The sequence below is a fragment of the Gasterosteus aculeatus genome, chromosome 1 (genome assembly GCF_964276395.1).
Source record: "Gasterosteus aculeatus chromosome 1, fGasAcu3.hap1.1, whole genome shotgun sequence".
In the NCBI taxonomy this organism is placed as follows: domain Eukaryota; kingdom Metazoa; phylum Chordata; class Actinopteri; order Perciformes; family Gasterosteidae; genus Gasterosteus; species Gasterosteus aculeatus.
The window spans coordinates 26,699,905-26,714,609 of NC_135688.1; the positions used below are offsets into that span (position 1 = coordinate 26,699,905).

Here is a 14,705-nt window from a genome sequence, read left to right on the forward strand (position 1 = left end):
AAAAGGGAGGATTTCTGTTCATAAACAGTGTTTACTTAGAGCGCCCCAACGCCTCATTAGTATTAATAGCAGCGACTTCAGAAAGCTCATATTCTGCCATTGGACGGTTCTGTATTATTTATGATTGAAATGAAAGCCCGGGCACGCGGCGGCGGCTGCATAGCAAACGAGGCTGCCCACGTCAGTTTACGTAACCGACACTCGGGTGAACGGCGCGGTGGGGAAAACGAGCGCTAAATGTTACACGCGGAGGACGAGGGGGAGGAAGAGGAGCGTTTGCTGGTCTTCATCTGCAAGTCCCTTTGAGTGCGCACGGCTTCAGCGACGCCGGTCGTGGGAAGTTGGGTCTGCTGAGGAGTCCTCGAGCAAGACACAGCAGGCCAACCGGGGTTACAGCACCTGATGGGAGCTCATCTACAGCTGTAATATAGTACAGATGTTTGTGTTGTTTTTTTGGCTGCAATACACACAAGCCAAGCATCATCAAAAGCACGGCAACAGATATTGAATCAATCTTTATTTATATTAAATTAAAAATATACTTTTGACAGATTCATGTAACAAACATGAGGAACGGTATTTCTATGATATAAAGCTTTGGGTATGGTTTGAAATAACTCGGGGGGTCTTGGACACAGGGGGAAGGCTAACGCGGACCGCCTCTCCACTACGTCTCCGTCTCACAGCATGCGAAAGCAACCGGAAAGCATCGGCCCCCTGTGGAGGCTCCGTACGGGGGAGGGGAGGAGGTAAAAGAAGGTATTTGTTAGCTGGGGGGGGGGGTTAAGGGGGGGGAGCAAATCAGAGATAAGCCCCTCCCCCCTTCACCTCCCCACGACCCTCCATCACCACTTTTAAAACTGAAACATCACATGAGGACGGCCACAGAACTCTGGAGGGTCTTCACATGAGAAAGGGTCAACAAGCACTTAGTCCCATTAGTCAGAAGGTGCACTCACATAAAGCAAATATGTACGGCTCGTTTTCTACAACCTGTCGGAGGGGGGGGGGGGGCAGACCATACAAATCCAAAGCATCGGCCTCCTTATCTACAAACTCACCACATGGGCCATTTCGGTGCTTTATAAAAATACTATTCACATTTGTTGTTGAAGTGTGTTTAGAGACGTTTTGGAGGAAACCCCAAAGATTCTGTACATTTGTACTGATCTGATAATCCAAAACGAAAGCCATGTTTTGTGCAATTTAGATGCGAACGACAACAAACAACAAAATAGTGGGAAAAGAAACAACACAGGTTTTTTTTTTTTTCCTTCTCGGAGATAAACATCCTAATATGGAAAAGGACCCGACAATAAAAGACTATATAGGGTAGTGTTACACAAAAATATCCCATAAAAAAACGGAATTCAGTATAAACAAAAAGGTTCTCCCACAATGAAAATTGAATATAATACTGTCACCAATGTAGAGATACAAAGGGGGGGAGGGGTGTAAAACACTTTGGGTACCATGCAAGGCGATATTACTATACACTAGACTCTGCTGCAGCCTATATGGTGGGAGGAAACATCGAGGGATTCACTTCAGTACAACATGGCTACATGCCTCTGCACGTCGGCGGAGGAGCGAACACTCCAGGTGAAGGGGAGGGAAAAAAAAGTGATCAGTCTGAAATGTTCTTGAGTGTTTGCAGCCGCGACAAATCCAACTCCAACGCCGAGGCCGAATATGTGGAATGAGATATTAGCCGGTGGAGAGGGAAAATGATTGCTTTCACCAGAAGGGAACAAATGGTGGTGCTCGAAGAGAAGAGAGAAACAAAGGTAACCGCGGCTCTCGGGTGACGGCGGCGAGCGCGGCAATGAACTCTGGAGAAGGTCGAATTAAAAAGCGCTCGCCGAGTGTCTTCGATCCTCTGAAGTGCTCTCGACAACATCCGAGGCCAGTGGCCTCGCCAGCGCTTCGTCTAATCTGGGCTCGGTTCAAACACATATTGCGTTTTTTGCTGCCCCCGCCGCCATCGGGCCTCTTTTCTTTCTCTTCCCTCCACCCGAAGCACGGATTTGCCAGGCGCCTCCATCACTCAGAATAAACAATCTCAAACGCGCCCATGAATCTTTCATAGTGATATTAAATGCTTTTTCTAGTCTGTTGAATCAGAGCTCCAAAAGGGACTACAAAATATTTCTCCATCAAATAATCATGATATCATCAAAGCAGCACTGTGAATACGGTTTGAAGCCAAAACCTAAACAAGGACATTCTTCAATGTGGTCAGTGGCACCTAAAAAGGCTTTCTTCGCAAACTCCGTCTGATTTTTGCTCCACGTCATGCTCTCAGAAGTGGAACATTTCCCTTCACACATGAAAAGCGCTCCGCGGGGAGGACCGACATCTCAGAGGCAGACATTGAAATATGCTAAATAAATACCAGCAATAAGAAAACAGCCCGGGCAGATGACTAAATAATTACATTACATCAACAACGGGTGGACAGCAGACTTTTAAAAGGGTCGAGAAACGACATGATTTTGCTCGTATTGATTGAACTCAGATGTGGAACAGGGCCGCTGGGGCAAACCATCATCACGCCATTTCGTTCCCCATCCTTGGAGTATGGCAAGCGGGGGGCGGTGGTTCTCCCACCCACAGGTCCCCCCCAGCGGGGCCCGGCGGCGCAAACCACGGCTGCAAGTGCAGTGCTCTTTAGGGTCAAGCTGAAGGTGCCGAAGGTGCCACTTAGGACGAGCCGAGGCATCCCTTCCGGCGTCCCCGTCCGCACCTGCCGCCGCGGAGACGAGTGGCGTCCAGCGAAAGTGCCCAGGATCCGTAACTGGATGAGAACTAGTGGCAAAAAGTCAGAAAGAATCACGACACTGAAAGGGCGCCGGACCTCGGCGGCCGGCGTACGGCGGAGGCCTTTCCGAGGCGGCGTCGGTGTCTGCAGGCCTCGCTCAAATGCTGAGCGCGCACACGCCCGTTTTTCTTCTTCACACACACACACGCGCGCGCGGAGCAGTGCGGTTCTCCTGTGCTCCGCCTCGTTCGTTCCTCGAGGTCTTCATTAGGAGGCTGCCGCTGACTTCCCCTCCCCTCTCTGTAGAATCCATTCGCTCTCTCGCCGCGCGCGCCGTGTCTATAATCACCATCTTTAGTTCAGCTGCTTCACTCTCCTAAGTGAGCCTGGTGGTCTGAGTGGGGAACCCAGTGTATAAAAGTCCACCTTTTCAGCACTGCAGACAGAGTTTATAAAAATGTTTACAGTGTTTTATTCCCTAATCCCCTTTGGCTCGGAAAAAAAAAGGCTTTTCGATCAGCTTTCCCAAGCAGACAGCAGTCAGTCAGAAACAACAGAGCAGCAGTTGCCTTGTGCGTTTTCAGTCCGTGGTTGAACTACAGATGTAGCACACGGCAGGTTTGATCATCACAGTAACAGTAGATGAGTTTCACATATTTGATGGAATAGTTGAGAACAAACGCTATAATCCTACCGGCCACCGGAATAGAATGAGACTTATCGGCTCTCGGCGCTGCGTCCTTTAAGTTACTGGAAGTCTTGACTGAACCATCTCGGTCCGTCTATCTTCGCATTGTACATTGTGTGCCGCTTCGCGTCAGTCCACAAGGTCAGCGAATAGACTGTGTTCACTACAGTCGGCGGCTGGCAGTGAGCTCGGACCCCCTCGAGCCGACAGCGTCTGGTCCGGCGGGATGGCGGTGCACCGCGCCGGGGGGTCAAGGTGCCCGGCTCAGCCGTCCCGCTCTGCCACGTGGAGCGCAGCCTCTATCTACAGGACAGAAATGGACGGGATGGGACGGCGCGGCGGAAGGTGGGTCTGAGTTCCGCGGGCTACAGCGGCTGGCACGTTGTTCGGATAGAGTCGGGGGGGTGGGTGGGGGGGGGGGGGGGGGGGGCTCTGGTCGTGGCCGCTCGCCTCCGTGTGGAAGGTGGAGGAGGAGGAGGGGAGGGGGTGGGGGGGCGGCGGGGGGGAGCAGGTAGAGGAACGTTTTATCAAGCGGAAACGATTCAGACCACAGTGTTCCGCTGCCGGTAAGGCGGAGGCGGCAAGACGGCGCCGGCTTTCAGGGAAAACTCCGACATGTACTCGGGGTTTTCAGCCACCGCCGGCCGTATGTGCCCGTTCTGTTTGTAGAAGAGCTTGGCGTTGGTGGAGCCGCCCACGGCGCCCTCGGGGGCCGCCGGGTTGGACGGTTTGGGAGGCAGGCTGTGCTGCCAGTATTCTGGATTGTCAAAGGTCACCTTCAGCTTTTTGCCGCTGACTTTGCCCGTCGTCAGCCCGTGCTTGAGCAGGCTGCCGGGGTGCGCGGTGGCGTGGATCTGGTAAGCCGGCAGGCTGCCGTGCCCGATGGCGGCCGAGGTGGGCGGGGCCCCCGACTGGCACACCTGCGCCTGGCCAGTAGCCCCTGTTTGGCCCGCGGAGCCGCCACCTGGAATGCCAGGCGGCCCCGCGGGTTTGCCGCTGTGGTGGGCGTGGACGATGTGGGCCGGTGGGCCGTGGTGGCACGGCAGGCCAGACGGAGAGGGCTGACCAGCGGCGAGGGGGTAGTGGGGCAGGCTGGTCTGGATGGTGAGCGGGAGGTGGGAGCCTATGGAAGGGATGCAAGCAGCGGGCTGGGTGGGCAGAGGCAGACCATTTCTCCTCAGGGCCTCTAGGCTCAGATCGACGGGGCTGTGGAAGGTGTTGAGGTACAGCGGCTCGTTGATGTACTCGTCCTCTCCTTTGGGCTGGCTGTTGGGCGTGCTGTGGTAGCCGGGGTTATCCAAGGCGTGCACCTCGCCGTTCTTACGCCGCGAGACGAACGGGTTCTCCTCGATGGGATTCAGGTATTCTGAGGCACGGATCGGAGAGGGGAGGGAGGTCGGGGAAAGTGAAGAACAAGAGAGAGGGAATTTAGCGCACAGAAATCAAATTAAGAAGAAGAACAAACAAAAGGAATGGAAATTGGAAGAGAGCGGGAGAAAGTGATCACTCGCTAATGAGCCGAGAAGATGGGAGATGGTAATGGCGATAATGGCAGCCACTGAGGACCAGATGGGCAAAATGCCAGCAGTTCTTTGGCACTGGAAACTCCATCTGCCGGGGGTGAAAATGCCAGCAAATGACCCCTCTTTGCTGCATCCAAGCGCTATAATAGTGGGGCGTGAAAACTATTGATTCTGCCCACTCTTGCGCTCCTTGACATTGCATCAGATGCATTCTGCTGCGGGCTTTGTTATATTTTTTTGAGCTGCTCAAAAATCAAAGACGGTAGCGCGAGAGCCGAATTATGATCAAAGGCAAACATGACTCTGTGGTATCAGATAGCAGATAGCATTCACCGCTCATGGACACTGGGTAGGAATTTGATGGAATGAAATAAAATAAACAGGCGAAATGAGGGACTGAATATACTCCTCAGGACCACATTGACTCTGTGCACGAGATGACGGGGAGGAGATGCGGTGTGAAGTGCGCTCTGTGCACCATGCACTTGCTCAAATTGCATTCATTCATATTTCTATTGCACTGTGTCACTTGCGTTTCATAGATTGATTGGTGAGTTTTTTTTACTTGTAGTGCTATTTTTTTTACTTGTAGTGCTATTTACATCAATTCAATACAACAACACCCAACATGCCAAACTCCAGATTGTCTCCCTGGAACTATTTTCATCCCCATCGCTTTGTCCTCTGGAGAACATAGAGCTTTGTTTCTATTTCCCCTGGAGTACCTGAGGAGCTCTTGTCCTTCATGGACGTCATGTATCCGTCCTCGTCGGTGTCCCCTCTGGGCGTCCTCTCCCCCAGGAAGATGGTGGGGTCGGCGCTGTACCTCTGACCCCCGCTGTCCTCTCCCCCAGCCGGGCCATGGCTCTTCCTGAGCAGGCTCCCGTTGCAGCGCTGGTCCTCCGGGGCCGGCCCCGTTGCCCCCGTGGCGTCCGGGTTCACGGAGGCTAGGGCCCCCGGCCCCGAGGCCTCCGCCGGGTTCGGGCCGCCGTCTCGATAGCCAAACTGGTTCTGAGGCAAAGAGTACAAACAGGACAAACGAAGTGTGACGGTCACGAGCAAACTGTGGTAACGACTTCCGGAACCAGTTCAGTTGATCCACAGGCAAATTCTAACATTTGAGTCAGTTTAAGCCAGCTGCACGCCAGCTATCGCACAGGAAGTGGGACTTTTAACCCGTGCAGCTGCCTGCTGAGGGTGTAATTCTCCAACAAAGTTCCGACAGAGTAGTCATCTGCCTTAAGGGACTGTGAAGGGCAGCAAGGCAGAGCTGCGATCCAAACACCTGAACATTAAAAAAGAACAAAAGCACCCAGAAGGATATACAAAACATGACATCTGAAGCAGAGGGCTTCTTGAGGTGCTGTGTTGGCTCGCCGCGGGCGGTTTAACCCTAACCCTACTCCTCGGCGCTCTCGCCAACTGCCAGCTCTCCAGCGGCAGTCACGGGAAGCAAAACAAAACAACAGCGAGGAAAGGAAACGTCCTGAAGGTTTTTTATCCGTCCACCTACTCTCGCGCTCTTCATCCCTTCTTCCAAAGCCAGTCATCGTCCGCGCCTCTCTTCAGGTGCACGAGCTCGAGGGCCAATCAGCTCAGATTAGATGACCGTCTGCATCGGGCTGCGTCCGGCCAAGTGAACGCGCGGCGCCCCGGATGGTTTAACCGCGTGCGTTGCATTTTGGGCTCGTCGGGGAAATGAGCGAGCGCACAAAGAGCCCCGGTTTAAGCCACACGCGCTGGGATGGGAATGACGGAGCGGGGCCGTTAGTGGAGGAGAATCACCAGTGTACCGGAAGTCCTTTGCCGCCTCGAGCACTCGCAGAGGACGGAGAGACCAGAGCAACACTACGCGTGATGAAAAAATGATTCAATATGGCCGACGGCTTACTCGGTTGGAGTCGACGCGAGGCCTGGTGGTGTACGACGGAGGCGGCGCGTTGAAGCCTCGAGGCACCAGATACTCGTCAGCATCCATCAGGTCATTCAGGTCCTCCTCCTCCAGAAGGCTCTGGAAGAACTTGCTGTCGTTGGGGCTGGGGAGCTTCATGCGGTCGTCTCCCTGAAGGAGAAACGATGTACGCGGATTCATTTCTTTTGCGAAAATACACTAAAAAAGCGCTGCGACGGGAGGCACGTTGAGGCGAACCCACCTGGATGACCAGGTAGCGCTGGGGGTCCCGGGCCATCCTGCAGAACTCGGCCGCCAGCTCCTTGAACTTCGGCCTGCTGTCCGCGTCGATCATCCAGCCTGCGGGAGGAGAGGCGGATGGAGAAGATGGAGCAGAGGAGGGGTTCAACAGGAAAACAGTAAGCCGCTCAAGGCCGGTTATGAAGGCGGAGTGTGTGTCCCCCTCCCCGAGGCCCCCAGAGACGCCCTCCTGGCGAGGTGACCGCTTTCCAGCACGGATTACACTGCAACGCACTCACAGCAGCTGACTGGAGTGTCAAGTTGTGACTTGGTGCCCGCGGCGGCCCTGCAGGGAGGTTCCACCGACCCGTAGCGGAGTGCAAGTGCTTCCATTTACTTTTTATTCCTGCAGGCACATTACCGGAACGAGCTGCAATTACGGCGGCAATCAGCGCGGCGGCGCACCGGACCACAACCAGCGGCTCTCGGCTCAACGCGGAACTATCGCGAGCCAGTCGCCGAGCTTCCTCGCGGTCGACTCGTGCTGCGCGGCTGCGCCTGCAGCGCGGCAGTATTTGTTGGGAGATCGTAAAACAGGCGTTACGGTGAGTCAAACCAGACGACTATTGGAGAATATAAAGGGATGTTTTTGTTTTTACTAATAAATCCAAACTATGGGCGGCCATGCCCAGGTGGAACTTCTTTGACCTCAGCATTTACAACGTTATTGTCTGGACGTTTTTTACAAGCACACAAATGACTCTTGTCCTCCAGAGGGGGAAGACAGTTGGCTTTGTCATTAGGACAAATGGCTCCAGGGCTTTTAATGGTTGCTTCTATGGCGTCAAAAGCCGCTGGAAGTAGTTTTTCCTCATTTGGAAAAAGAACAATTAAAGCTCATGACATTTTGCAGCGGACGGGCATTCTCTTGTCATGGGAACGTGTTTTGATATCGAGCTCCAAGCTGGATCACATCCTTCTCTTTCAACACGCGTGGCCTTTCCGAGGATATTCACGGCGCGGATGAAATATTTGCGCAAAAGAATTTGTTGAAGAGAAGCGAGGCCCTTTGGGGCGCGTCGGGGTATCGGCAGGGCGGGCGGGCGCCGGCGCCGGTGCAGATGGTGTGGGTGGCATGGACAGGGGGGGGGGGGTTGTGGGCGGAGTCCCTGGTGAGGATTCGCCTGCACGCCGCGGATCATCAACCAGCATCTCGTTGTCTTGTTTTGTTTCATCGCGCCGTTTCAAAGACGCCGACGCGTTTGTTAAAACTACCTCGAGTCTGAACTCATCTAAAAATAAGCTGACGCGCCCCACGTCACCCACGGCGTTTACCCGACCTTTAACACCGCAGGCAATGTGAGATATGTGGCACGGGACGAGAGGACGACCGCTTCCTATTTCACTGATGAATAAGTGTATTAATAGGTCCCTTTAATATCTTTCTTTAAACAATGAGCAGTGCTAATGATTCATTTTCCAACCAGTGTGTTAATAACATTGAGACTTTCCAGGTCTTTAATAGTTTCATCTTTCAATCGAGAGAGAGGCATAAGATCAATACAGCTGTTTCCCTGTAAACTATACATGATGCATACGCGTCTTGTTTGGGAGTATGTGTGTGCATGTGTGTGCGTGCGTGTCTCCTCACATTTGACCATGACCATGTAGACATCTATGGTGCAAATGGGCGGCTGGGGCAGGCGCTCCCCCTTCTCCAGGATGTCTGGGATCTCCCGCGTGGGGATGCCGTCATACGGCTTTCCTCCAAATGTCATCAGCTCCCAGATGGTCACTCCTGGAGGATGGGGGGGGACGGTGGGGGGACGGGGGGGCGGATAGGGAGAGATGGTGAGGTGAGACAAAGAGCCAGAGAACAAGATGAGCAGAAAGATAAAGGCAAACACAGGGACGGGGGATTTCAGGACACACACACACACACACACACACACACACACACACTGCAACAAAGCACGTTGAACCCACCGTAGCTCCACACGTCACTCTGGTGGGTGAACTTCCTGTAGTGGATGCATTCCAGAGCCATCCATTTAATGGGCATCTGAGGAGAGAGGGACACGTACGTTTAAAAAAGAAATCACAGAGCTTAACACCTCGTACACCCGAGTGGAACATTTCCACACTCAGCCATTTTGCGCAACAGCTACCACGTCTTTTCATCCAATGCCTGAGAGCTTTGTTTGAGCATGGGGATCGTCAGCGGCAGGCGCTCATTTTAAGGTACTAAACCGCATTGGCCACAACCCCCTGGTCTGACGGGCCTGCAGGTTCAGCAGCAGGTGAAACAGAAACACAGACTGGGCTTGCAAACTGCATCCGCCGGCGCGTCGACTCCACTGACCGCGGCAATTATCCGGCCTTCAGCACGTGAACGCACGCGTCGGCCGCTTGGAACGCGCTCCCGCAACGTGAGCCCGACTCACACGTCGGCTCTTCGGGGGAAGAGGAAAATGCAATTCGTCCCTGTTGATTTCTCTCTATCGTCTGTTTTTATGACGCCCACGCACGGAGTGGAATGGTCGCGTCAAACCGAGATGGTCGCGTATAAGGAAGCAGTTTATTTTTCATTTGCCCACCGGTGACAGCCTCAGCCTCCCGGGCCTCCCGTTGAACAAGCCAATTAAATAAGGCGAGTTGATCAGGACAATTTGCATAGCACGTCTCAAGTGAGAAAAGGAGAAGGGGCTTCTGATTAATGTGGTCTCGGTCCCCAAACAAAACAAACTGATTGGAAAGCGTGGCTGCATTATTCATTTGGATCAAGTGCTTCTAAATTGTGTACTATTGAAACGAAGTTCACGAGGCCCGGCCAGAAAGAGTTTCACAGCCCTTCAATTGGTAATGATGTCGCTCCACGCCACTTAAAATTCAAAACATCCAGATGGTTGGTTTGAAAAAGTGAAAGATAAAATATTCTCAGATTTTCCTATTTGTTTTTTTTTCTAAACAACTAAAACATAACAGCTGGCTAACATCTGGTAAGGTGGAGCCAAATTAGTACTGTGTTTTGTCAAATTTGCCCCCTCAACTCGGTTTACATGCAGCCAAAGTTTCTACTTTGTGTGACTGGTTGTGTAGACAAGCTATGGAGTTGTGTGTGCGACAAGGAATAAACGTTTGAAAATGGAAATAGGAAGTAAAAAAAAAAATGTTGAGGATAAAAGAATCAAAATCAAAGAAACAATTGTATCCATCACTATTAACCAAATGTATTAAAATGCATATGCGTATCTGCCGGCTGTGTAGGTGGATTGGGACGATTCTATGAAACGCACAAAGCCGCGAGGCAAACTACGATGGAACATGCCAACGTGCAGCGCGATGTGCCAGATAAGGTTCAGGTCATCCTTTTGTATTCAGATCATTCATTTGGCTCCGTAATCCAGCATCTTTAAAAGAAACAACAGAAAAATCTATTTTTTGAAATATTTCTCGAAGATGCACTCACACACACACACACACATTCAGATACACACACACACATCCAGATACACACACACTGGAGACATGACAACCTTCCCTGCTTCTATTTTTTTTTACTTCTTTGTGTGGAGTAACTTATTCTAACCTTTTTTTTTTATGCAAGCTCTCCTGTCCTTTGGGTGAGCACTGCACGCACACACACACACACACACGCACACACACGCACACACACGCACATGCTCACGCCTCCACTTACACCAACCTTGCCGCCGTCTGCGTTGTACTCCTTCTCGTCGGCGTCCAGCAGCCGCGCCAGGCCGAAGTCGGTGATCTTGATGTGATTGGGCGACTTCACCAGCACGTTCCGGGCCGCCAGGTCCCTGTGGACCAGCCTCCTCTCCTCCAGGTACATCATCCCCTGGAGGAGAGGGAGAGAAGGTCAGATGACTACGAATCTTCTCATGCAGCCCTTAATCGTCTCTCACTCTGTGATTGGCGAGGCCCCAGATCGTCGATGAGGTAAATGTCAGCCCCCACGCAGAGAAATATTGCCATAACTGCCATCATCAAACCTCTTTTATATCATCCCAACTAGGGGTGGGGGAAAAATTTGATTTTTTCGATTTCTCTCGATTCTCTCTAGAACGATTCGGTCTTGATTCAGAAAAGTTAATAATCGGAATATATAATAAAAAATAAAGTCCGTCTAGCGCGAGATATTTGCTCGCTCGCAGAGCGTGAACTTCGTTGCTCGCGAGGTTAGTCTCTGCTCGCGCTCAAGGGTGTTTTCTACGCGCTCGCTGTTTTTCTTTTTGACGGTAAGGGGGCGGGGCCAGTCACCATGGTCTCTACACCTGATTGGTTACAAACCCCGTCTTTGGATTGGCTGGAGCGATGCATTCACACAACTATAGAAGCCCATTTTCGCACTAATATACAGGGATAAAGAGAAATTAATAACTCGAAATTATGAGATAAAACGTTGTCAAAAAAACAAACGCCCCCCTTCGGTAACCGTAGTGGACCGTAGATGAAACCAGCTACAAGCATCATTTACCATCATTACCGGCACATTGAGAGCAATGCGTCCAGCTCGCAGACCGGTCCGTCAGTCTGAATCTGAATATCTAATAACTTTACCGAACTATGGAGGAGCCTGCGCATATCTTACCTCATTATTTTGATTTTCCAAAAAGTCGATTCGTATTGAAAGTTGGCAAGATATTCACAGATTTGGACTTTTTTCCGGTATTTTACAAATACGGACCGGTCTGACACTAAGAGCAGCTTTTTCTTCATTTAAAAGAAAAATGAATCTGTTTAATATTTTTTTTACATAGGCTACTTCCATATTGTGTTGAAATGCGAGCTGCATTGGTTCCTGCATTGTTGATGGAAAATCATAGTTGTGACAAAGATCTTTTTTTCTCTTATAAAAAATTACAGAAGGTAATTCATCTGTTGATTTTCTTTAATTATCAAATAAACTGTAGGCATGTGGAAATACAACGTATTGCAGGAAGCTCAAAATGCATCATTTTCTAGGTAAAATGATTGGATGGAGATGCAGGTTAGAGGACATCTCTCTCCACCCTGACTGCACCGGGCAGATTGTACAACTGTAATTGGGGCCCATTTTCAAGATGGCTAGTCAGAGAGAACATTGAATGTCCACACAGAGACAAACAAACAAAAGCCTCGATCGGAGACCGACTCTGAGACCCCGACCCGAGGTCCTCCGTCTCGCGTGCTCTGACCTGAAACAAAACCCGCTGGACGAGGCGACGGGGCAGACAGGCGAGGCCGGAGGGACGATCGAGGCGCACCGGGAGCTAAACAAGCGGACGCCACTTTGCAGGCGGGTCGATAAAGTAAACACCTCCACGTCATTGTAGTCGGCAGACTACGGAGAATTCAAAACGAGGCCCGCGCCCCGGCCGCCGCCACAGAACCGTGGTCCGCTTGAAATGCTGTGAACACGCCGCACACTCGTGTGTGTGTGTGCGCGCGCGTGTGTGTGTGTGACGGAACACATCGCGGCCTCCTCCCAGACAAATGTGAGGATAAATCGATAGCGCCGACGTCTGGCCCGCCGCCGGCCGAGCCCTCATCCATCATCCGCCGGCGAGCGGAGAGGAGGACGCGCGGACACACGCCAGCCGACCGAGACCACCCAGAGAACACACGTGCACATGTTGAAGCGAGACACATTTCACTGAGCGCGACATATTTCCATCTGTCAGTCCGTCTCTGCGTGTCTCTCGCTCCCTTTCATCCACCAGTTGTGGACGCTTACCCTCACAGCCCCCGCCTGCACATTTGTCCTCGCCAAGGCACCGGGACAAGACCCCAAACAACCCCCCCCCCCCCTTAACTGAAAGTGTATTTAAAATAGATTACTTCTGCGGGGCTCGGGCAGGCGATCGATAGCCGTGCTGATTACAATAAGCCCGAAGACGACCGCGCCGCGCAATATTTATCCCCGATGTCACCGTCGAGAGGAATTAGGAATCAATGGCCCACACGGCCCATTAATACACGTCGACTTAAAGTGACGGCACAATGAGGGGAGGCCGTCGCTCTGACAGGGGCAATGTGAGCCGGTTCCCTTTCAGCCGCAGGTACACACGAGGGTCCCAGTGGAGGGCGTGTGGTGCTGCTGATTTAACACTGCTTAAGTGTTACAATCCTCGCAGGCCTTGGAAATGGAAGTGGAATTGGATAACTTGTGATTAGGTGGGTTGTACATAGTACAGAAGACAGGAGCTGGTTGGGGTAGTAATTAAACCTGCCAAGTCTTGTAAACAACATCACTGTTCTGTTCAAAAGCTCTTCTTTTTTTTTTTTTTGTGGGCCGTTGACGACAGGTAGAGACAGCCGCTGTCATCCCTGGTGCAGCTTCCCTGATTGCTTGCAGGGTTTTCGGTTTATTACTGAAATGAATGTGCGTCGGTCACCTAATGAATTATTTGTGCAAAATCCAGCACAAAAAGACGCTAACTGCAAGTTGCAACAACAACATGAATGAATAGTGAGTGAAAGTGTAAAGTAGCTGCCTGGAAGGCGAGTTCCCCTTTTGCTCTCTCTCTCTCTTTAAGCCATTATTATTTTTTCCCGTGGAGAAAGCAAAGCCTTCTGCCTCGGAGAAAGACCTACGATTGTAGCCATGCACCACTCCAAGAGTTCAAAGTATATGTTTACAACTGACCTCTGCAGGCAAGATGAAGTGGTTGTTTACGCACAAAAATGGACGGAAATTGCATCTCGCCGAGTCTCCTTTAGTTCCCTGACAAGTACAAAGCAACACTGAGAACCTCAAACACCCGAACAACTCAATCACGTGAAAATGTGTAGCAGTTTGCACGCAGCGCGGCCGTAACTTAAGCTCAAGTCCTTTTTTCAAAGTCAGCAGGTTGGCTAGGAACTAACAATCTGCACAAAGGCTCCTAAAGTTCACGTAGGAGCCTTTAAGTACTTGCTGAATTTGCAGCCAGACAGGCCTAAGCCCTCGTGGACTTAACAGGAGTGCGTCTTAAAGTCCGCGACACGGTGAGGCCGGCCGGTGAGATTGCGACATTGGGCCTCAGGGAAGGTCACTGGGGAAAGGAAAGCCGGGCGGCGGCGAACACGCAAAGATTTCCAAGGCGTCTGATTACATTCGCTCGGAACTTGTACCTATAAAAGAGTCAATTTTTCAAGTTATTGGAGCAGAAACGTCACTTTTTGTGAGACAGCTCGACAGGTCTGGAGCTAAAATACAAAGTTAGAGCTACAGTTGGTAACTTGAGAACGTCTTTGACGTATGTCGCTGTATCCTCACAGAAGTACATGACGTAGATGATCAGAAAAAAAACTGAGATGGCATCAGAGGAGTCTCCCAAGTGTCAACATGGAACATAAGCTCAATTGTGCATGAGGATTCGGTTGTTAACATATTTCACTTTTCCGATGTAATATGAAAGCATTTATAATCCGCCAAACAATCGACCAGAAATCGAGCACCGCCCACCGCCTAAAAACGTTTTACAGCTTGACGGTTCACTAAATATGTTCCTGGAAACATTTGAGGGGAGAAATGTTTGAGACAGTTTGATCGGGGGCTTGATTGACAGCAGCGTTAGGGGGGGCTCAAATGCCAAGTGGGAGAACCCAAAACAT

At 51.3% G+C, this 14,705-nt stretch overlaps 1 protein-coding gene across 4 annotated transcripts in view; it reads right to left on the reverse strand.

Annotated features, from left to right (window-relative positions):
* Positions 1–3,879: 3,879 nt before the first annotated feature.
* LOC120825010 (receptor tyrosine-protein kinase erbB-4) overlaps positions 3,880–14,705 on the reverse strand; it is a 139,004-nt gene continuing 128,178 nt past the window's right edge. For 2 of the 4 annotated variants that reach the window (XM_078100196.1, XM_040186274.2), the window contains exons 21-27: positions 10,810–10,965; positions 9,090–9,165; positions 8,755–8,901; positions 7,126–7,223; positions 6,864–7,034; positions 5,698–5,983; positions 3,880–4,815 (exon numbers count right to left, since the gene is read on the reverse strand). In XM_078100196.1, the coding sequence (XP_077956322.1) occupies positions 3,992–4,815; positions 5,698–5,983; positions 6,864–7,034; positions 7,126–7,223; positions 8,755–8,901; positions 9,090–9,165; positions 10,810–10,965 (1,758 nt within the window). In that variant the 3' untranslated portion in view covers positions 3,880–3,991. Of the gene's footprint in view, positions 4,816–5,697; positions 5,984–6,863; positions 7,035–7,125; positions 7,224–8,754; positions 8,902–9,089; positions 9,166–10,803; positions 10,966–14,705 lie in introns of all 4 variants that reach the window. The other 2 variants (XM_078100195.1, XM_078100194.1) reach the window with 1 other exon arrangement.